This window comes from Vombatus ursinus, unplaced genomic scaffold (assembly GCF_900497805.2).
Source record: "Vombatus ursinus unplaced genomic scaffold, bare-nosed wombat genome assembly UNPS02000749.1, whole genome shotgun sequence".
Taxonomy (NCBI): Eukaryota; Metazoa; Chordata; class Mammalia; order Diprotodontia; family Vombatidae; genus Vombatus; species Vombatus ursinus.
The window spans coordinates 3,096,174-3,117,911 of record NW_020940527.1 but is presented as its reverse complement, the minus strand read 5'-3'; the positions used below and the strand labels follow the sequence as shown (position 1 = coordinate 3,117,911).

Below are 21,738 nucleotides of genomic sequence, written 5' to 3'. Positions count from 1 at the left end.
CTATGCTTTAAAAAATAAAACAAAAAAAAATGTGAAGATGGGAAAAAAGTTTGTAGTCCATACAGTTTTTAAAATATTTAATTATGTCTGTACAGAGCCCATGGAATGTTCAGAAGAGCTCAGTGACTCCTGTGTGGTGGAGCAGACAGAGAAAGGCTTCCAGTGTGCAGTGGCCGTCCCTAGTCCACTGTTCAAGTAAGTTCATTCAGTTTTGTGTAAATTGATGCTCATAGGAAACATGGCAGAAGGTAGAACTGTGATTCTTCTCTTTCATCTGAGATACCTAATGGCTAATTATGTTTTAGTTTGCCTGTATTCATTGTTCTGGGAGTGAGCGTTACATTATCACCATTCTTTCTGATACAGACTTCTTCATAGTTGTACAAACATCTCTTCTGGAACACTGGATAGTATGCTTTTCCCAGAACCGTCTTTGTAGATAACTTCTAATCTTTGTATAGTAGTCACACTGATAAATCTAATATGTCATTCTAAAATATTTATTTTGCATGTTGAGTATTTTTATAGATATAACAGTATTCTAGAATGCCAGATAATTTGAGATTTCTTCTTATGAAGTAAGCATCTTTCTAATTTTGAGCTTCCTTTAAACTAGATAGCTTAGAAATGTCTTTTTTTTTTTTTTAAGAAAAGGAAAACCCAGATAAGTCTTTTGACAGATTTCTTTCCTGATGTCATTCTTTCCATGGTAGTTAACCTGGAATCATAGGGTTCCCAAAGTGGGTGATAGCGCCCCCTGGGGGGGGGCGCTGGAACTATGGGAGGGGCAGTAGTAGCCTCAGGTGCAATTGAGGGGAGTTGAATAAAAATAAGGGTTAACCTAACCTAACCCCAGAAGGGTGCTGAATATTTTTTTTTGGAAAAGGGGGTGGTAGGCTAAATAAGTTTGGGAACCTCTGACCTAGATGTTCCTTTCTCTTCTTGTCTGTTTAATGACTTTACCTTCTTGTGGTCATAGCTTATTTATATTATTGCGTTACTTCTTAAGGCTTTAGATAGATGCGTATTTCTTGGTAGAGACAAGGACGTTATCAAATCTTTGTTTTGTAAATTCCAAAATGTCCAAACTATTGCCATCTTCTTGTGAACATTGTATATTGCCATGGTTCTGGGGCCCTAAGGCAACATCATTTTTTTTTCCTTCTTTGGTATTTTAGTGCTATATTTCATTATTAACATCAGTAAACCTATATAGAATGCTCATCATATTCAGGACTTTGTGATAGGTGTTGAGAATACAAAGTAGTGTAAGAGTACTTTGCCCTCTTATGTCTCCTAATTTAGATGGGGAACTAGAAGGCATACATAATTAATAACTAACAGTACAAGGTAGCATATCCTAGGAGACAGGTGAGTAGCACAGAATTTTTTGTTTTGTTTTCCTTCAACCTTATCATAATAATAATGGCTAATATTTATGTAGTGCTTATGTGTTAGGCACTGTGCTAAGGACTTTACAATTATTATGTCCTTTGATCCTCCCAACAACCCTGGGAGATAGCTACAGTTATCATTCCCATTTTACAGATGAGGAAACTGAGGCAAACAGAGGTTAAGTGACTTGTCTAGAGTCTCACAGCTAGTACATATCTGAGGCCAGATTTGAATTAAGATCTAACTGACGCCAGGCCCAGCTCTCTATCTACTGTGCCACCTAGCTCCTTATGTTACAAACTAAACCAGTTCTTTCACTGACATTTTATTTTTTTATAATCCTCCATATGCTTTGTGTTTCTTTTTATTCTATTGTTTCATGCAACTTTGTTGTTGATATTTCTCCAGTTTCTGGTATCTGGTACCTGTATTGACTTTCACTAAGAGCGTAGGATTATAAAGGAAAATCCTACCATACCTTACTCAGCTTCCTACAGCACAAATGGAAAAGGAAGATAACTTAGTCAGTGCACAGAGGGGCCTGTGAAGGTGGTAAGGTAGGGGGTAGACCTTCAAGAGCAACAATAGTTGAATCCAGGGTGATAACCCTGCTTTCTCATGTCTTTAAGACTTATCTGAAACCTGTGTATTTCTATTATAGACCTTTTGCCTCTTGTCGATTTTCTTTGCTAATATAGAGTTTAGGATGTTGAGTGAAACAACATTTTGTGACCCTTTTTCTGGCTTAAAACATTTTAGCCACTTATTTTGCAAACATTTGAATTAGTTTCTAGTTACTATTAAATTTTTCTTTATGTTATAGATATATAATTGGGAAAAAAGGTGAGACCAGAAAGAAACTAGAAATGGAAACTCGAACTTCTATTAACATCCCTAAACCTGGAATGGAAGGAGAAATTGGTGAGATTTAGTATGCGTGTGTAATAGTCATTCTCACTTTTGTGTATATGTGAAAATAAAAGTACATCCAGATGAATGTAGCTATATTCTTTTTTGTTGTTTTTAAAAATGAAAGATTTTAAAAAATTAACAGAAATCAATTTTCTCTTTTCCCTCCATCCTCATAGTGGAAAAAAAGAAAAACCAAACCCTTGTAACAGATATTTAATAAGTATATAATAAATGTAGTCAAACAAAACACCGCTTTTCTTTCAAAAGGTGAGTTTCATCATGTTTCATCATAGATCATCTGGATTCCTTGGCAGGTCATTGTGTTGATCAGAGTTCTTAAGGCTTTCAAAATTGTTTTTGTCTTTACAATATTGATGTTATTGTATATAAAGTTATTCTTCTAGGTCTACTTACTTCATTTTGTCAGTTCATACGAGGCTTCCTAGGCTTCTCTGAAATTGTCCCTTTCATCAGTTTTTACAGCACGATAGTATTTCATTACCCCAGTATGCCCTAATTTGTTCAGCCATTTCCCAATTGATTCCTCCTTTAGTTTTCAGTTCTTTTTCACAAGAAAAACTGCTATATTTATTTTTTTCTTTCTTTGATCTTTTTGCGGTCTAGGCCTATTGCTGGGTCAAAGGCTTTGCATAGTTTAGTAATTTTTGGGCACAGTTCAAAATTGTTTTCCAGAATAGCTGTAGCTGTTCACAGCTACACCAATAGTGCATTAATGTGCCTATTTTTCTATAGCTCTTCCAACATTTGTTTTGTTTTGTTTTTAGTCAGCTTTGCTAATACGATGGGTATGAGGTAGAACATCAGAGTCACTTTAATTTGCATTTCTCTATTACTGATTTGGAACTTTCCCCCCTTTTTCTAACATGGCTATTGACAGCTTTGATTTCTCTCTTAGAATACTACCTGTTCATATCTTTTGACTGTTTATCAATTGGGAAATGGCTCTTATTCTTGTAAATTTGAATCAGTTCTTTATATATCTTGGAAGTGAAACCCTTATCAGAAAAACTTGGTGCAAAGATTCCAAACCCCATCCACCCCTCCACAGTTATCTGTTTCTCTTGTAATTTTACATACTTTTTTTTTTTATAAAGCTAGGCAGTGGGGTTAAGTGACTTGCCCAGGGTCACACAGCTAGTAAGTGTTATGTGTCTGAAGCTGGATTTGAACTCAGGTCCTCCTGAATCCAGGGCCAGTGCTGTATCACTGAGCCACTTAGCTGCCCCCCATTCTCTTGTAATTTTAGCTGCATTGGTTTTTGTTTGTGCAAAAACTTTAAAATTTTATGTAATCAAAATTGTCTATTTATCTTCTGTGATTCTCTGTGTCCCCTGTTTGATCATGAACTCCTCTCATATATAGAAAGGAAGGATAATTTCTTCTTTGCTCCTCTGATTTGTTTATGATGTCACTGTTAATGTCTAAGTCACGTATGCTTTTAGAGCTTATACCATGTGAGATATTGGTCTATATCTAGTTTCTATCAGACAGCTTTCTAGGTTTCTTAGCAATTTTTAACCAAGTATTTATTGCCTTGTAGGTCTTACTTCAGGAACTGGTGTTTTTCGGTTGATCGTATATGAGGCTATTGTGTTCATTTGCTTCTTTATATTGTTTATCTTCTCTGTTCACTTCTGTTTCATAGGCAGTACTAAATCATTTGGATAATTACTGCTATGTTTAAGATCTGATACTGGTAGGCCCTCTTCCTTCCCATTTTTTTCCATCATTTTCCTTGATATTCTTGATCTTTTGTTCTTCTAGAGGAATTTTTATTTTTTTTATTCATTGTTTATCTTTTATTTATTAAAATTAAATTTATTAATATATAATATATAAATTAAAATTGATAATATCATTAATATTATTAGCTATAATTAAATTTATTATTTTTTCTAGCTCTACAAAGTAATACTTTGGTAGTTTGAAGTGTCACTGAATTAATTTAGGTAGTGTTGCCATTTTTATTGTATTTACTTGGCTTATCTATGAAGAATTAATATTTTCCCCTTTTTTTATTTGCATGACGTGTTTTGTGGTTGTTTTCGTGTAGTTTTTGTTATCGTAGTATTCCCTGGTATTCTTCCTTCCAAAGGAGTCATCTGATGTAACAAATACTGTATTTTAAAGAAAAAGAAGAAGAAAATCAGCACAACTGATGAATAGATTGAAAAAGTCTGAGAACATGTGCAGTGTGAACACCTTTGAACCTCTTCTTATCTCTAAGAAAGAGTGGATTGGGAGTGTTCTCTCATATCTCTTCTTTTGAGCCAGGTGTTTTTTATAATTTTACAGCATTCACTTTTTTTTTTCCCCAGCATTCACTTTTGAATTCTTTGTATGTATGTATGGTGGTTCTCTCCATTTACGTTGTTGTCATTTTGTATACCGTTTTCTCGGCCATGCTTACTGTACTCTACAACAGTTCATATATGTCTTTCCATACTTCTCTAGCTTTGTCACATTCATCATTTCTTACAGGATAGAAATATTCCTCTAAATCATATACCATAATTTGTTTAGCCATTCCCCATTTGATGGACATCTACTTTGTTTCCAATTCTTTGCTGTCACAGTTAGTGAATTGTAAACATTTATTAAGCATCTGTTATGTGTCAGATACTGCCTAAAGTACTTGGGACATAAAGAGAGGCACAAGACAGTCCCTGCCTTCAAGGAGCTTACTACATGGGAGGGACAATATGCCAACAAATATATACAAAGCAAGCTTTATACAGGATAAATAGAAAAGAATTAATGGAGAGAATTAAGAGGATTTGGGAAAGGCTTCCTGTAAAAGATGAGATTTTACTTGGGACTTATAGGAGGTCAGAGAAGTCTGTGAACAGAGTTTAGGAGGGAGAGCATTCTGGCTATGTGGAACAGCCAGAGATAATGCCCAGAGCTGAAAGATGCAGTGTCTTGTTCATGGAACAACCAGGAGGTCAGTGTTACTGGATTGAAAAGTATGTGTTGGAGACTAAGGTATAGGAAGACTGGAAAGGTAGGAGGAGGCTAGGTTATTCTGGACTTTGAATGTCAAACAGAACATTTTATATTTGCTCCTGGAGGCAGTAGGGAGCCACTGGAGTTTATGGAGTAGGTCAGTCACATGGTTGGAACTGTGCTTTAGGAAAATCACAGTGGCTGAATGGAGGATTTGATTGGAGTGGGGAGAGGTATAAGGCAGACTGACCCACTAGTGGTCTATTGTAATAATTCATGTGTGAGGTGATAAGGAACTGCAGTAGAGTGGTGGATGTGTCAGAAGAGAGAAAGGGGCATATTTGAGAGATTGTGCAAAGGTGAAATCTACAGACCTTGGCAACAGACTGGACATAGAGAGGTGAGGAGTAGTGAGAAGTTCAGATTGAGGACTCCTAGGTTATGAGCCTGGGTGACTGGGATGATGGTGTTCTTGACGGAAGAGGAAATTTAGGAAGAAGGGAGGGCTTGGGGAGAAAGATAGTAAGTTCAGTTTTGTACATGTTGACTTTAAGATGTCTACCACATAGACTGGTTAGTAGATCTGGGACTCATCAGAAGCAACTGATGAGATCATCAACCTGAAAAGTATGGAGAGAGAAGAGAAGAGGGCTCAGGACAGATTCTTGGGGACAACCAAAGCTAGTGGGTATGACCAGAATGAAAATCCAGGAAAGGAGACTGAGGAGTGGTCAGAGAGGTAGGAGAACCAGGAGAGGGCAGCATCACAAAAACCTAGAGAAGAGAGTATCAAGGAAAAGAGGGGGATCAACACCATTAAAAGCTGCAGAGAGGTAAGAAGGATGGATGAGGATTGAGGCCATTAAATGGGCAATTAAGAAATTATTGGTAACTTTGGAGAGAATAGTTTCAGTTGAATGATGAGATCAGAAGTCAAACTACAGAGATGAAAAAAAGAGTGGGAGGAATGGAAGTGAAGGCACCAGTCACAGACCAGCCTTCTTAAGCAGTGTAACCACACTAAGGAGGAGAGACATGGGATTACATAGCTATAGGAGACAGATGGGTTAAGTGAGGCAGATACTGGTGTATTTGTAGGCAGTAGATGAGTAACCATTGGACAAGTCAGTTGCTAGTTCTCTTTTTCCCTCTGGAAATTTTATTTTTTCCTTATTTGCGTAGATGTCACAGTCCTTTCCTCTCCCAGTAGTAGTTTTTCTATTTAAGTTATTCTTGGCTTGCTTTCCGAAATTCTGTATTATGAGCTCTCTTCTTTCCTGTGTTGGCTGCTAAATCGTAGGATCCTGACTGTGGCTCCTCAGTATTTGAATTCTTTCTGACTGCTTGCATTGTTTTTTTCTTTGACTTAGAAGTTCTGGATTTTTGCTATTACATTCTTGGAAATTTTAATTTTGGGTTTTATTATTTTTTTCAGGAGATAACTTGATGGATTTTTTCTGTTTCCACTTTGCCCTCTGTTTCTGAAAGATGATCTTTTAAGATTTCTTGAAGCAGGATGTCTAGGCTCTTTTTTTGTTATGGCTTTCAAGTAGTACAATGATTCTTAAATGTTTTATCCTTGTTCTGTTTCCAGTTGCTTTTGCTATATGATACTTTACATTTTATTCTTTTGGCTTTATTTTAATACTTTGTGTCTCATATGGTTATTATCTTCTCTTTGATCCATTCTAATTTTCTGAGAGTTTGTTGTTCAGGCAAGGTTTTGTACCTTTTGTCCCAAGCTATTTCCTTTCCAATTTTTTCTTCCATAGCTCTCATTTCTTTTCCATTTTTTCCCTTTAATGCACCCATTTCATTTATAAAAAGATTTTGAAACTCATTTCATTTCTTCCAGGAATTCTAGTTGAATTTATTATGCCCAAGCTATGTTTTACTTTGAAGCTTTGCTGGTGGATGTTTTGGAGTCATTCTCTTCTTCTGGGTTTGTGTCTTCAGTGTCCCTTTCACAATAATAGCTTTTTATGATGAGATTCTCTTTTTGTTTGCTTGTTCTTGCAGCCTGCTTCCTGACTTCAGACTTTATGTTAGGGACAGACTCTGCCACTTGTGCAGGAAATGTCAGGGTTGTGTGTGTGTGTTGTTGTGCTTTCTTAGGATATTGAATATTGTATTATTTCAGTATCAGGGACAACTTGGTCTAGGGATCTGTAGGCTTTCAAAATGTGCTTTCCAGATGGTCTGATCCAAGATCAATTTTGATCATTATCTCCCTGTTTTGAGCTCTGCAAATTCTTGGACTAGATTGGGCTTGCCCTATTTGAAGTTTCAGCCACTATCAGTGAGTTGGAAAGTTCTGTTGGTTCAGAGGGACAGAATTACGGCAGACTTCCCTTTGATCTGGGATTCCTACCTTGGATATTCCACTGCAGACTTCAGACAGGGCTGGAGGCTGGAAGTGAGACTGTACTGTGCTCCTGGAGTCAGAGTCCCGTAACTACTGCCTGCTTCTGAACATAACTCCTCTCTTGATACAAGCCCTAGGCCTTGCAACCGTTGATTATCCCGAGTGCCACCTCTGGATGTCGATCCTTTTCTTGTTCACCCAGCACTGAGAAGTGAGCGTCAAAGCTACCAGTTGGTATCTATTCCCAAATCCCCTCTTGCTCTGGTGCACAGCTTCCAGCTGTATTGGAACTCTGTCCCCAGTGTCCACAGACTTCTCTTTGTCTCCCTGTGCCTTCCTGGGTTGCATTTTCTAGATCTGTTCAGAGCAGTTTTATCAGGGGGAGCTCACTTTTCTTGCTACTCTGCTATCTTGGCTCTGTTTCCTCTGTAGTTATTTTAAATGGAATTTCTCCTTTTATCTCTTCTTGCTGGGTTTTGTTGGTAATATACAGAAAAGCTAACATGTGGATTTATTTTATATCTTACAACTTTGCTGAAGCTATTTCAATTAATTTTTTTAGTTAGCACTCTAGGATTCTGTTGGTAAAATGTTATATTATCTGCAAAAAGTGATAATTTTATTTTCTTTGCTTATGCTTATTCCTGTTTTTCTAATATTGTGTCAAAAAAGAGTGATGATAATGTACACATCCTTGCTTTATCTCTGATCTTATTGAAAAGTCTTCTTTTTGATCATTATTATATATAATGATGGCTCTTGGTTTTAGATGGATACAACTTATATTAAGGTCTCTTTTGATTGTGATTATATTCTTTTTTTAGAAGGCCTCTGCAATAGTTTATTTTTTTACTTAATATTTTTCCCAATTACTTATAAAAAACAAGTTTAATGTTCTTTTTTTCAAATTTTGAGTTCCAAATTCTCTCCCTCCGTTTCCCCTACTAAGAAGGCAAGCAATTTGACATAGGTTAGACGTGTGTAGTCACGCAAAGCACATTTCCATGCAAGTCATTCTGTGAAAGAAAACACAGACAAAAAGAACCCAAGAAAAATAAAGAAAGTAAAGAAAAAGTATCTTTGGTCTGCATTCAGGCTCTACGAGTTCTTTCTCCGAAGACGGACAGCACCTTTCATCATAAGTTCTACAGAATTGTCGTGGACCATTGTATTGCTGAGAATAGATAAGTTATTCATAGTAGATCATCGTACAGTATAGCTCTTACTGTGTACAATATTCTCCTGGTTCTTCTCGTTTCAGTTTGCATCAGTTCATGTAAGTCTTGATTGTGATTACATTCTCAATTTTTTTGTGTGTGATTATATTCTTAAAGGGTTTCTAGAGCCAGTTCATTTCACTTCAGTGTCACTAGCTTCTTCAAAATGTGAAAAACTTACAGGTACATCACCTATATTTTGGTTATATATCTTAGCCTTAGTTTCTCTGTAAATAAACACTACCAGAATCAGCCTCCCAGGTCTCCTTGCATTTTACATTGGTTATGTGTTAGCAGCTTGAAATTAAATGTGCCAATTGATTTCTGTCCTAGCTAGACAAACCCAGTAAGGTCAGTAGATTTGGATTGGAGTATATCACTTTCCATGAATATTCTCTTAAATTAATTACTTTAAAATTGAGGAGCAGATAGTAATATATCATAATAGTGATGACTCAAATAACATAATCTGACTATAATAGTTTAGACAAAAATACTACTAGAAATATGTTTGTATATGTAGATCTTTTGACCTTTTGGGAGTATGTGTCTAGTGCTGGTATTGCTGGGTTGAAAGTCGTATTAAAGGCTTTGGGATTATACTTCCTAATTTTTTCACAGAGCAATTGAAACAGTTAGCTCCACCAGCATGACATTAATGTGCCTCTTATCTCTTGACCTCTCCAGCAGTAGTCATTTTTTTGGTCACAATTGCTAATCTAATATGATAGAGTTTGATAGGATTTGATAGAGAACCTCAGGGTCGTTTTGCTTTTATTTCTATTACTTACTTGGGGAATTTTTTCATGTGATTGTTGATAGTTTACATTTCTTTTTTGAGAGTTATCTCTTAATTGTGGCAGCTAGATGGTGCAGTGGATAGAATATTGGGTGTGGGACAGACCTTAGTTTAAATCCTGTTTCACACACTTACTATCTGTGTTATCTTGGGTCAGTCACATTACCTCAGATTCCTCATCTGTAAAATGGGGAAAAATAACAAGACCAACTTGCTATCTACTATTCTAAAATAATATACAAAACAAGGTATTAGTTGTGTGGGTGATCAATAAAGGCTTCACGAAGGAATTGATGCTTGAACTGAGCTTTGAAGAAAGCTAAGAAGGGAATGAATTCCAGACATGGGGTAGGAGGCAGCCTTCTAAGGGTACATAGACATTAAAAGTGTCCTGTGTGAGGGACAAGCGAGAAGACTTCCCATTTACTCACATTTGTAGTCTTTTAGTCACCTTTGATTCTTTCTTCTTCTTTATTCTACCTGTCCTCTATTTAATCAGTTTTCTATTCCTCTCTGTTATATTGTCACATTTCTGGTATTCCTCTTCTCTCAACTCATGCTGCCCCCATCCTAAGCTGAGGCCCTAAGCTCTTAGCTGGATTGTTGTATATACCTCCTAATTTGTTTCTTTGCTTCTAGGCTCTCCCTTCTCTAATCCATCCTTCATACAGATCTGATCATGCCACTCCTCTGCTCAAAAATCTTTACTGGCTGCGTATTGCCTCTAGGACAGGGGTTCTTACCCCATTTTTATGGACCCCTCGGTGGAGCCTATGTACTCCTCAAAATAATATTTTAAATGCATTAAATGAAGTGCATAGGATTGCACAGAAAATGAATTATAATGAACTATAGTTACCAAAAATAGTAAAGCTGTAAGATAAGATACAAACTTCTTCGTTTGACATTTAACTTCTTCAGTAATCTGATGGCAGCTTACCTTTCCATCATTATTTATCCTATTCCCCTTCATATATTTTGTGTTCCAGTCAAGCTAATATACTAGCTGTTTCCTGAACCTGGTGTCCCATCTTCTGCTTCTGTGCATTAGCACAAACCGTTCTATCATGGCTACAAAGCAATTTCTCCTGACCTCTAACTTTCAGAATCATTCTCTTCCTGCCAAGCTCAGCCTACATGCCACATCTTCCACGAAACCTTCCCTAATTTCCCCCAGCTTCTAGTGTTTTTTCCTCCCCAAATACTTACTTATATGAAATATAAATAACAGAATAAATAATAAAAATGTTTATTATATATAAAATATAAAATAAATAAAAATAATAAAAATATAAAATATAATTACTTATCTTGTACATATTGTATCAGCCAGTCAAATATAAGCTTCTTGAGAGAACTGTTTTGTTTCTGTCCTTGTATTACTAGTGCCTAGCACATAGCCCTATGCTCATGTCATCATGGACTCTAAATTCAGTACAATATTTTAATATTTTTTCTTTTCAGGTAAAGTGGAATTAAAAAAATGAATGTCTTGCTAGTTTTTGTTCTAGTTCTATAGACTAGATAATTTATGTGTAGTTCAATAAAAGCTTTAAATTTAGCATTTTGAAATATATAGCTGTCTTGATTGTTTCACATAATGATAATATAATGAGTTTATTTTAATTTTATTCATATTGACCAAACTCCAGATTTCTAGAATTTTGTAGAGGTCATTTCCTTCCTTTTTATCTTGATCTGATCTTTTTTTTTTTTAACACTATTTTAATGATTACTGTTTTGCAAACTGTTTGAATGCTTGCCCTATGTTCTATCACTACACTGGGACTTTTACATTTTTGGATTCTAGTATTATTCTTTACTGTAGCATATGTTGTTATTCAGTTGTATCTAATTCTTTGTGACCCTGTGTACCATACTGTCCATGTAGTTTTCTTGGCAGGGATACAAAGGTAGTTTACCATTTCCTTCTCCAATAGACTAAGGCAGAGTTTGAGTGACTTGCCCAAGGACACACAGCTAGTAAGTGTTTGAGGCTGGATTTGAATTCATGTCTTCCTGACTCCAGGTCTACTACTCTGTCCTCTGGGTCACCACCTTGCTGCCTACTATAGCATAAGTAGTTTTTAATGGCTTAGTTTATTTTTAATTTTTCTTTTATTGATGCTTTTTGTTTTCATATTACATTTAATTCCTTTCTTTACCTTACTTTCATAGCAAGCCATCCTTTGTAACAAGATTGAAAAAGGAAAAAAAAAAAACCAGTTCAGCAAAACCAGCCAGCATATTGACCAAATCAGATTGCGTATATAGCACCCAACATTCATAATCCTTCACTTTGTTTTTTTTTTTTTGGTTTTTTAAGGCAGTTGGGGTTAAGTGACTTGCCCAGGGTCATACAGCTAGTAAGTGTCAAGTATTTGGTCTGAGGCCAGATTTGAACTCAGATCCTCCCGACTTCGGGTCAGTGCTCTATCTGCTGCACCACCTAGCTGCCCCAGTCCTTCACTTTGACAGTGAGGGGAGGGAGGTATATTTTCTCAACTCTTTTCTATTGCCATACTTGGTCATTGTGTAGAGTTTTATTTTTTTGTTCTCTCTGTTACATTGTTGTAATTACAGATATTATTTTTCTAGTTCTGCTTATTTCACTTAGTAGCAGTCAATTTTAAGTCATTTCTCTGCGTTATTCATATTTAGTGTTTCTTATTATACAGTAATTTTCCATTATATTAATGTATCACCCTTTGTGTAGCTATAATCCAGTCAGTGCCTACTTTGCTTCTAGTTATTTGGTGCCACAAAAAAATTCCATAATTAATATTTTAGTTTATGTAAAACTTCTTTATCTGTCTTTGATTTCCTACCAGTATATGCCTAGCAAGGGGATTTCTGGAGCAAAGGATATGAATATTTTAGTTCATTTTGGGGAGAGGAGAGACATGATTCCAAATTTCTTTTCAGAATTGTTGGACCAATTCATAGCTTCACCAAGTGTATTAGTGAGGTTTCTTCTATCCCTTCTAACATCGACTATTTTCATACTTGTCTTTAACAGTTTGCTGTGTGAGAGGTAAAGCCTCAGAGTTGTTTTCATGTGCATTTCTTATTGTTACTGATTTGGAGCAATTTTGTCACATGGTTGTGATAATTTTCAAATCTTCTTTTGAAAACTATTCATATACTTTGACCATTTATGTATTGAGGAATCGTGATTGATTTTACATATTTGTGTAAAAATTCTGTATGATTTGAATATCAGATTTTTGTTAGATATGTTTTATGCAAAGATTTTTTTGAACCTTGTTTCTTCACAACAAAATGGGCACTAACTTTACTTTTGTATCCTAGGATATTTTGAGAATAAAGGGGCAGTGTTGCTATTATTAACTGGCTAGGTAAATGTGTTAGAGTAAGTACATGGAATTATTTCTCATATATCTCAATTGAGTATGTTATAAATTCCCGTGAATAAAGGAAAATATTTCTGTAAAACATATGATACCTATTCATTTAATATTTTTCCTTTTTATTGAGATCTCTCATTTCATCAGTATGTAGAAACATCTGCTACTGATGCTGATGGACCACTTTTCTGAAACTGAGAGTCTTAGAAACATGCTGGCATAGAGAAGTGAAGGCACTTGCCTTGCTCATACAGCTGGTGTGTGACTGAGTCAGGGTTTGAATACAGGTTTTCTTTTCTGGTTGACCTTTCATATGCTTCATCACTGATTTTCCTGCATATCTTAATGTTCTTTCTCATGTCTTCATTCAGAGTGCAGCATAGTGGATAGAGAACTGGCCTTGGAGCCAAGAAGACCTGAGTTTAAGGCTTGCTTCCCTTCCATACTGCCTTTATGGATGGATGGATAGACCTGCATGTATCACTTATTCTTTCAATGCCCTAGGCAGCTAAGACTGTGAGTTACTTGCATTGGTAGAGGGAGTATGCTGCTATACTAGTGAAATCACAGCTCTAGTCCCTATCGTTGTCTCTATCCGTATGCTTTATACAGGGTATTATTATCATTAGGTCTTTAAAAATGGTATCCAGATCTGTCTTCTGAGTTATTGATTTAATTGTTCACAATTCTTTTTTTAGATTTTCTTCCATACCAATCTGTACAAATTGTGGAGCCAGGAGGGTTCCATGTACCATCTGCTTAAACAGTGGCTATGACCTATCCATCTTGCTTCATCAAAAAAAATGTTCCAATGTTTTGTGATTTCTCTACACTTTTCTACTTAACCAGCTTGCCTCAAGGATATTCTCTTTGTAGTCTCACTTTTCCTAGATTGATTTTGTTAAGTCTTCTAATCCATGACACTGTTGCTATTCTAAATTCTCTGAACAGATGAATAATACCAAAAAGAGGAGGGTGTGTTAATTAGTTCTAGGTCTGTATCACCACAATCAGATATTGTGTATTTTGCATTTCTAGGATAGTCCATTTAAAAATGCATCTGACTGCAGATCTTGAGACATAGTCAGGAAGACCTGAACTCAAATTCTGCCTTGCAGTCTTACTAACTGTGTAACCCTGGGCAAGTCACTTATTCTTTTCACCTCTGTTTCCTCATTTGTAAAATGTGGATAATATATTGCACCTACCTTACAGGATTGTTCTAAGAATCAAATGGGATAATATATGTAAAGTCTTTGTAGACCTTAAAGGACTATATAAATGCTAATTATCATCACATTTTTAAATGTTTTTCTGTTTGCTCACAGTAATCACGGGCCAGCAACGAGGTGGTGTCATCTCAGCGAAGACTCGAATTGATGTCCTTGTGGAGAGTTTCCGAAGAAAACAGCCCTTCACTCACTTCCTTTCTTTCTCCCTCAACCAACCTGATGTTCAGGAAGGGTTCTTGAAGTTCCAGGAGAAAGTCTTGGAGAAGTGCTCAATGGTAAGCGGCAGCTGCAGTGTTCATTGTAGGGCTTCTCTGTCTCTGGGGGATCAAGGCTCATTACATGACAAGACTTTGATTTTCTCCAAAGATGGAAAAAAAGTGTGATGGTGAAGTAGCTTTAGGGCATGTTAAATTAGTTCGTCTATGTTAAAAAATAACTGTTAAACCTACCTGAATAGACTCTGAATGTACTAAATAGTACTCATGGGTCATTTAAAATAGATATCTTTCAGGTTAAAACTTCAAAGAGGCTCCTGAATTTATGCAGAGAAGAAATTAATAATGAAACAGAAAGTAACTGAGTTCAGACTGAGGTTAATTACATATTCTGGTTATGGAGGGATTTAAAAGAATAACGGGCAGATCTTCAAACTGAAGTCATAATATATTGGAGATCTAACAGAAGGTAGCAGACCTTGAATGAGCTCTGTTTCTCTCTTCAATTATATAATACAATAGTTTTTTGTTTCATTTTTAAAGTAAGTTTTTATCAATACCTTTTGTTTTTACATTACTTATATTTTTCATCATATCTCTTTCCATTCCAAGTGAGCTATCCTTAAAGAATAAAAAAGAGAAAAAAAAACCCAGGATAGCAAAACTAACCAAAACATCAAAACAATTTGACAGCATCTGCAGTGGTGTGTCCCTGTAGTCACTCACCTCTGCAAAGAAGGGAGGGGTGTGCTTTCTCACATCTCCTTACTGCTGAGTTGGTCCTTATAATTTTATAATATCCAGTTTTGATTCTTTTGTTGTTTCCATTGTCTTCCTGGTTTTGCTTACTTCACTTCGTATTGATTTGTAAATCTTTCTATGTCTCTCTGTATTCGTCATAGTCATTGTTCCTTACAACAGTGTAACTATTCCATTACATTCATTTACCTCAGTTTGTGTAGCTATTGCTGAATCTGTGGGCATCTACTTTGTTTCCAGTTCTTTACTGCCATGAAAAGTACTGCTATAAATGTATTGGTTTATATGGGGCCTTTTTGTTATTGACCTCCCTGGGGGTAGCATTGGACATTGTGGATCAAAGGACATTTTAGTCACTTTCTTTGCATAATTCCAGATTCCTTTCCAGGATAATTGTACAAGTTCATAGCTTCACATGAAGTGTGTCTATTCATAAATTGCTCCAACACTATTTCTATCTTTTGTCATTTTGCCAGTTTGCTGAATATGAGGAAGAACTTCAGAGTTGTTTTGATTTGCATTCTCTTATTATTAGTGATTTGGGGCATTCTTTTATATGGTTGTTACTAATTTGCAAGTCTTCTTTTGAGAAATGTTTGTTTACTCTGACCACTTTATCTATTGGGAATGGCTTTTGGTCCTACATATTTCTGTTAGTTGTTTATGTATGTTGTCAGTCAGACTCTTGTCAGTCGGTTAACAAACATTTATTAAGCACTAACCAAAGTAGGTGGTAGTTCCAGGTACTGTGCTAAGCTTGGGGATACAAAAAAGGCAAAAAGTCAGTCCCTGCCCTAGAAATGCACATTTTAATGAAAATATGTACTTGGAAATATGTTCAAGATATACCTAGTGTAAATGGAAGGTAATTGCAGTGGGGGTTGGGATAGGGTGGGGTAGAGACTGGGAAAAGTTTTTACCAAAGGTAGGTTTTGAGCTGTACTGGAGGAAACCAGAGGGAAAGAGTTCCAGGCATGGGGACAACCAGGGAAAACCCTTGGAGTGAGAAGATGAGTGGTGTGTGTGAGGATCAGTATGTAGGCCAGTATGAGTGGATTGTTGAGTGCCTCAAGGCAGAATAAAGTGTAAGATGAATGGAAAGGTGTGAAGAGCTTTAAATGTAAAACAGGTTATATAATTGATCCTGGAGGCTTTAGGGAATTGCTAGAGTTTATCCAGTGGGAGGTGATGTGGTCAAATCTGATCTTTAGGAAAAGCGCTTTGGAGAATGGAGTGGAGTACTTGAGACAGGGAGACCAATTAGAAAGCTATTACAGTAGTACTGGCAGTAGGTGATGGGGCCTGTGCTAGTGTGGTGGCTGTGTGAATTGAAAGAAGAGGATATGTAGGGGAGATGTTGTCAAGGCACAAATGACAGGATTTCACAAAGGGTGGGATATGTGGAGTGAGTACAAGTTAAGGATGATTTTGGATTGTTAGTTTGGGTGACTGGAAGATTGGTGAAACATTTGATACAAGGGTTTTTTTCCCTAGTCAGCTGCTTCATGTCTTATAGGTGCATTAATTTAGTTTGTGAAAACTTTTTAAATTTCACATAATGAAAAGTAACTATTTTGTCTTTTCTAATTGCCTCTATCCCTTGTTTAGTTAAGAATTATTCACCCTTTAGCCATAGCTATAAAAGGTACCTGATCTGATTCTTTTCTGATTTTTATGCTATTATCTTTAACATTCAAGGCATGTAGCCATTTTAAATTTATTGTGGAATTTGGTGCAAGGTGTTAGTCTTAACCTAATTGGAAGTTCTTACTTAAGAACTTACTTAAATTTTTGCCCAGGGGTTTGTTTAACACTGGACTATGTTCAGTTATTGGTAAGTTTTGCTTACCTAGTCTATTCCTTTTATAAATGCTTCTTTTTATCAAACCAGTTTCAATGATTATTGTTTTTATAGTATAGTTTGAGATTGGTGGTTATCACAGATGATTTTCATACACTAAACCCTTTTAGTTTATTTCCCTTGAGATTCTCAGCCTTTTGTTCTTCCAGGTGAATTTTGGTATTTTTTCTAGTTTCACAAGTTCTAACTCTTTAAGTGTCTATCATTAAGTTCCAGGCACTCTGCTAAAAGTGTTGAGGAGATAAAGAAAGACAGCAAACAGTCCTTAGCTCTCTAGGTGCTCACAGTCTAATGAGGCAGAAAGCATACAAATAACTATGTAAACAAAACAAGATATACACAGGATAAATTGATGGTAGTATCTGAGGGAAGGCATTAAAATTAAGGAGGACTGGGAAAGGCTTCATGCAGAAGATCAGACTTTGGTCGAGATTTGAAGGAAGCCGGGGGAGCTGGGAAGTAAAAATGAGGAAGGAGAGTCTCCTAGGCATGGAATGGCTAGCCAGTGACAATGATTGCAGTTAGGAGATAGAGTATGGCACTTAATCTGTAAATTTTTTTAGTATCATTATTATACTGGTGAAACCAACCATGAGTATTGGCAAGCTCTTCTGTTAACTTCCTATATTCCCGTAAAGAGTGTTTTGTAGTTATGTTCATATAAGTCTTAGGTAGGTTGAATTCCAGATCGTTATGTATATTATACTTAATTTTGAGTGGAAATTTTTTGTTTCTCCTCTTGCTGGCTTTAATGAGTATTACATAGAAAGGCTGATGTTTTTGGTGTTATTTTGTACCCTGCTACTTTTCTGAACTTACTAATTGTTTTGATTATTTTTTTTTCATTGAATCATTGAGATTCTTTAAGTAAACTATCATGTTGTTTGCTTATAGAAATAGTTTTGGCTTCCTCTCTGCCTATGCATATTACCTCAATATTTTTCTGCTTATTTTCTCTAGCTGACATTTCTAAAACTACGTCAAATAATAGTTGTAACAGTAAAAATCCTTGTTTTGTCCTGATCTTATCGGAAAGCCTTCTAGTTAATATTTCTCCAATATAAATAATACTCTCGGTTTTAGACAGATGTATGTTATCATATTAAAGATATGTCTTTTTCTTTATATGATTTTTGTGCTTTTAACAGAAGTATTACATGTTTTTTAAAATTTGATGTTTTAATTCTGAACTTAAACATTAAAAAAGCAAATTTCCATGTGTACAGCAGAACACAGAAAAGAGACTTGTATATGAAACTGAATCCTATTTCATACTGACTTTTCAAAAAAGTATGTGACAAAGTCAGCAAGTTAGTTTCAAATCTGTCCCGTTTACCTGTGCTTCTTTCTGAATTTCCTTCTTTTTTGTGCATTTAAAAAGTTTTAATGCCTCTGTTAACTTTCCCTCTTTACCACAGCCCACTCTCCCCTAAAAACATAAAGAAAAAACACTTGTAAAAAATAAGCATAGTTAGGCAAAACAAATCCACAGAGAGGACCTGTTCACTTTGAGTCTGTCATGTCTCTGTCAGGAAATGAGTAACATACTTCATTCTAAGTCCTCTGGAAACATAATTAGTCATTCACCTATGAAAGCTCTTAAGTCTTTCAAAGTTGTCTTTCTTTACAATGTGGTTGTCTTTGTATAAGTTGTCCTCCTGGTTCTGCCCATTTCGCTATTCCTCAATTTTTATGCTACGAAGATTCTCTGATATTATTTCTTTTGTCATTTCTTTTTTATTTTAAACTATTTTTTTTTCTTTTTGCTAGGCAATCAGGGTTACGTGACTTGCCCAGGGTCACACAGCTAGTGTCATATGTGTTCTGTGTGTGTGTCTGAGTCCAGATTTGACTTTAGGTCCTCCTGACTCCAAGGCCAGAGCTCTATCCACTGCACCACCTAGCTTCTCCTCTTTTGTCATTTCTTATGGCACAATAATACTGCATTACATTCTTACATCATTGAGTCAGTAAATATTTATTAAGCGCCTACCATATACCAGGCACTGTGCTAAGTGCTAGGGGTACAAAGAAAGGTCAAAGACAGTTCCTGCTCTCAAGGAACTCACAATCTAATGAGAGAGACAACATGCCAACAGCTATGTACAAACAAGCTATAATCAGTCAAGGGAGGGAACTAGAATTAAGGAAGATTAGAAAAGGCTTTCTGTTGAAGGCAGGATTTTGGTGGAGATGAAGAGGGAAAGCATTCCATGCATGGAGGACAGCCTGGAAAAATGCCCGGAGTTGGGAAATGTAATGTCTTGTTCAAAGAAAAGCAAGGAGGCCAGTATCACTGGATTATGGAATATATAGTGGGGATTGGGGGGTACTGCAAGGTATAAGAAGATTGGAAGGTAGAATTGGGGAGGGGCAGGTTATGAAGTGCTTTGAATGCTAAAGGACTTTATATTTGATCTTGGAGGTGATAGGGTGCCACTGGAGTTTTTTTGATTGTTAGGATGTGGTGACATTGTTAGACTTACGATTTAGAAAGATCACTTTGACAGTTGGATGGAGAATGGATTGGAGTAGGGAGAGACTTGAGTCTGGGAGACCAATCAGCAGGCTGTAGTTTAGGTGTGAGTTAGTGTCCAGCTCTTCAAAATGGTGGGTGATAGAGGTCTAGAAGTCAATAGCTTAATAGAGGAAGTCAATCTCAATACTGGCTGAGATACTGGAATAGTGTGCACTTTGTACATTCAGTAGTGGTAAAGACAAAAGATAACTGTCTTTTCCCAGTGATTTCCTTCTTTTGATAGTGCTTTAACTCAGCAAGGACATAATTAACTTTGTTTTTGTCAAAGTCCTACCCTATTCAAGTTGATGTCCCTAACTATGGACTTGACTTCAAAGAGGCCATTCTCACTGGTGAGGGATGGACACGTTGAAAGTAATGCCTCCAAGGTCAAAGATCAACACATTTCTCTTGTTATCAACCTTCTTGTTCAAGCTATAAGCAGTAGCAGCAGCAGTTGGCATTGAGGCTAGCAATGGTTCCAGCATCTTTGTTGGCCTGATATTAGGAGTCACTGAAGTAGAATCATACCGTGACCACAGCATATGTAGTAATCTTCCCAAGGTAAGCTTCAGCAGTTTCTTTTTTAAGTTATATTTTAAAAAATCTGTTTCTTCCACTATCCTATACCCCTATACCCCTTTTCCCGTTGATCAAATTTTTAAAAAGATATCCAAAAAATCATGTCCCTCAATATATATATATACACATACATACATACATACATACATACATATATATATGTATGTAGTTTGATAAAGTAAATTTCCACGTTAGTCATGCCAAAAATATGTATTTCTTCCTGCTTCTTATATTCATCATCTCTGTTAGGAATGTGAATGGTATGTTTCATCTTCATTCTTTCAGACTCATGGTTTATAGCATTTCATCAATTTCCTTCATTGTCTCTATTAAGACCATAAGACAGAAGCGTTTAGCCTTTCTTTTGTATTCCACTTAGAGTGTCATTCACCACCATAAAAGATTAGTGCTTCATGTCTCATTGTACAATTGCATCATCAAATATGTGAACATATGCTTGGGATTAAAAGCTCTGTTGGTATGATTCATTGCAACTAGATTCTTTGCAGCATTGACGATCAGATATCTGTGTTGAAGGTGATATGGCTCAGCATGGTCCTTTTATCTTGGTTATTAACAATGATCTTCATTTTTCTGTGTTGGCATACTCCTGCACAGGAACAACTGTTTCCAAGATCACTGCCAACTGTGGGTCCCTTTGTTGTAGTTGCAGGGATACCAAGGAGGCTGCTGAGTGAGGAAGAACCACAAAGACTTGCTGTGTTGCATGAGACCCTTATTCTTTAAATGTGTTTTAGAAAAATAAATATACATATATATGTGTATATGTTTTTTTTTTTTTGCTTTTTGGTGAGGCATTTGAGGTTAAGTGACCTGCCCAGGGTCACACAGCTGGTAAGTGTCAAGTGTCTGAGGCCGGATTTGAATTCAGGTCCTCCTGACTGCAAGGCCGGAGCTCTATCCATATGTATTTTTTCAGTCAGCAAAAAATCTACCTTCTCCCTGTCCTTCCCTTAATAGCAAAAGAAAAACAAAATCCATGTTACAAACATGTATAGTTAAGCAAAACATATTTCCACATTGACTGTGTCCAAAAAAAAAAAGTCTACTTTTTCATTCTGAGTCCTTCACATTTCTAACAGGAGGTGGGTAGCATGTTCCATCTTGGGTCCTCTAGAGTAGAGGTTGATCATTACACTGATTAGAATTCCCAAGTCCTTCAGAGTTGTTTCATTGCCATTTTGTTGTCATTGTTTAAATTGTTCTCCTGGTTCTGTTCACTGCTCTCCATCAACTTATTTAGGTCTTCCCAGGTTTCTCTGAAAGCATCTCTTTTCTCATTTATCTAATTTATTCATTTATCAAATGCTCTAATGCATTATTGATTAGAGAAAAGCAAATTAAAACAACTTTGCGGTACCACCTCATACTTACCAGATTGCCTAACATGATAGAAAAGGAAAATAACAAATGCTGGTGGAGATGTGGAAAAATTGGAACACTAATAAGCATTGTTGATGGAGTTGTGAACCATTCTGGGGAACAATTTGGAACTATGACCAAAGAGCTATAAAATTGTGTATACAC

The 21,738-nt window shown here is 36.2% G+C and overlaps 1 protein-coding gene across 2 annotated transcripts in view; it reads left to right on the top strand.

The window, feature by feature from the left end:
- ASCC1 (activating signal cointegrator 1 complex subunit 1) overlaps positions 1-21,738 on the top strand; it is a 134,708-nt gene that overhangs the window by 18,418 nt on the left and 94,552 nt on the right. The window contains exons 3-5 of one of the 2 annotated variants that reach the window (XM_027858488.1): positions 96-195; positions 2,219-2,316; positions 14,352-14,530. In XM_027858488.1, the coding sequence (XP_027714289.1) occupies positions 96-195; positions 2,219-2,316; positions 14,352-14,530 (377 nt within the window). The remainder of the gene's footprint in view (positions 1-95; positions 196-2,218; positions 2,317-14,351; positions 14,531-21,738) is intronic. The other variant, XM_027858496.1, reaches the window with a different exon arrangement.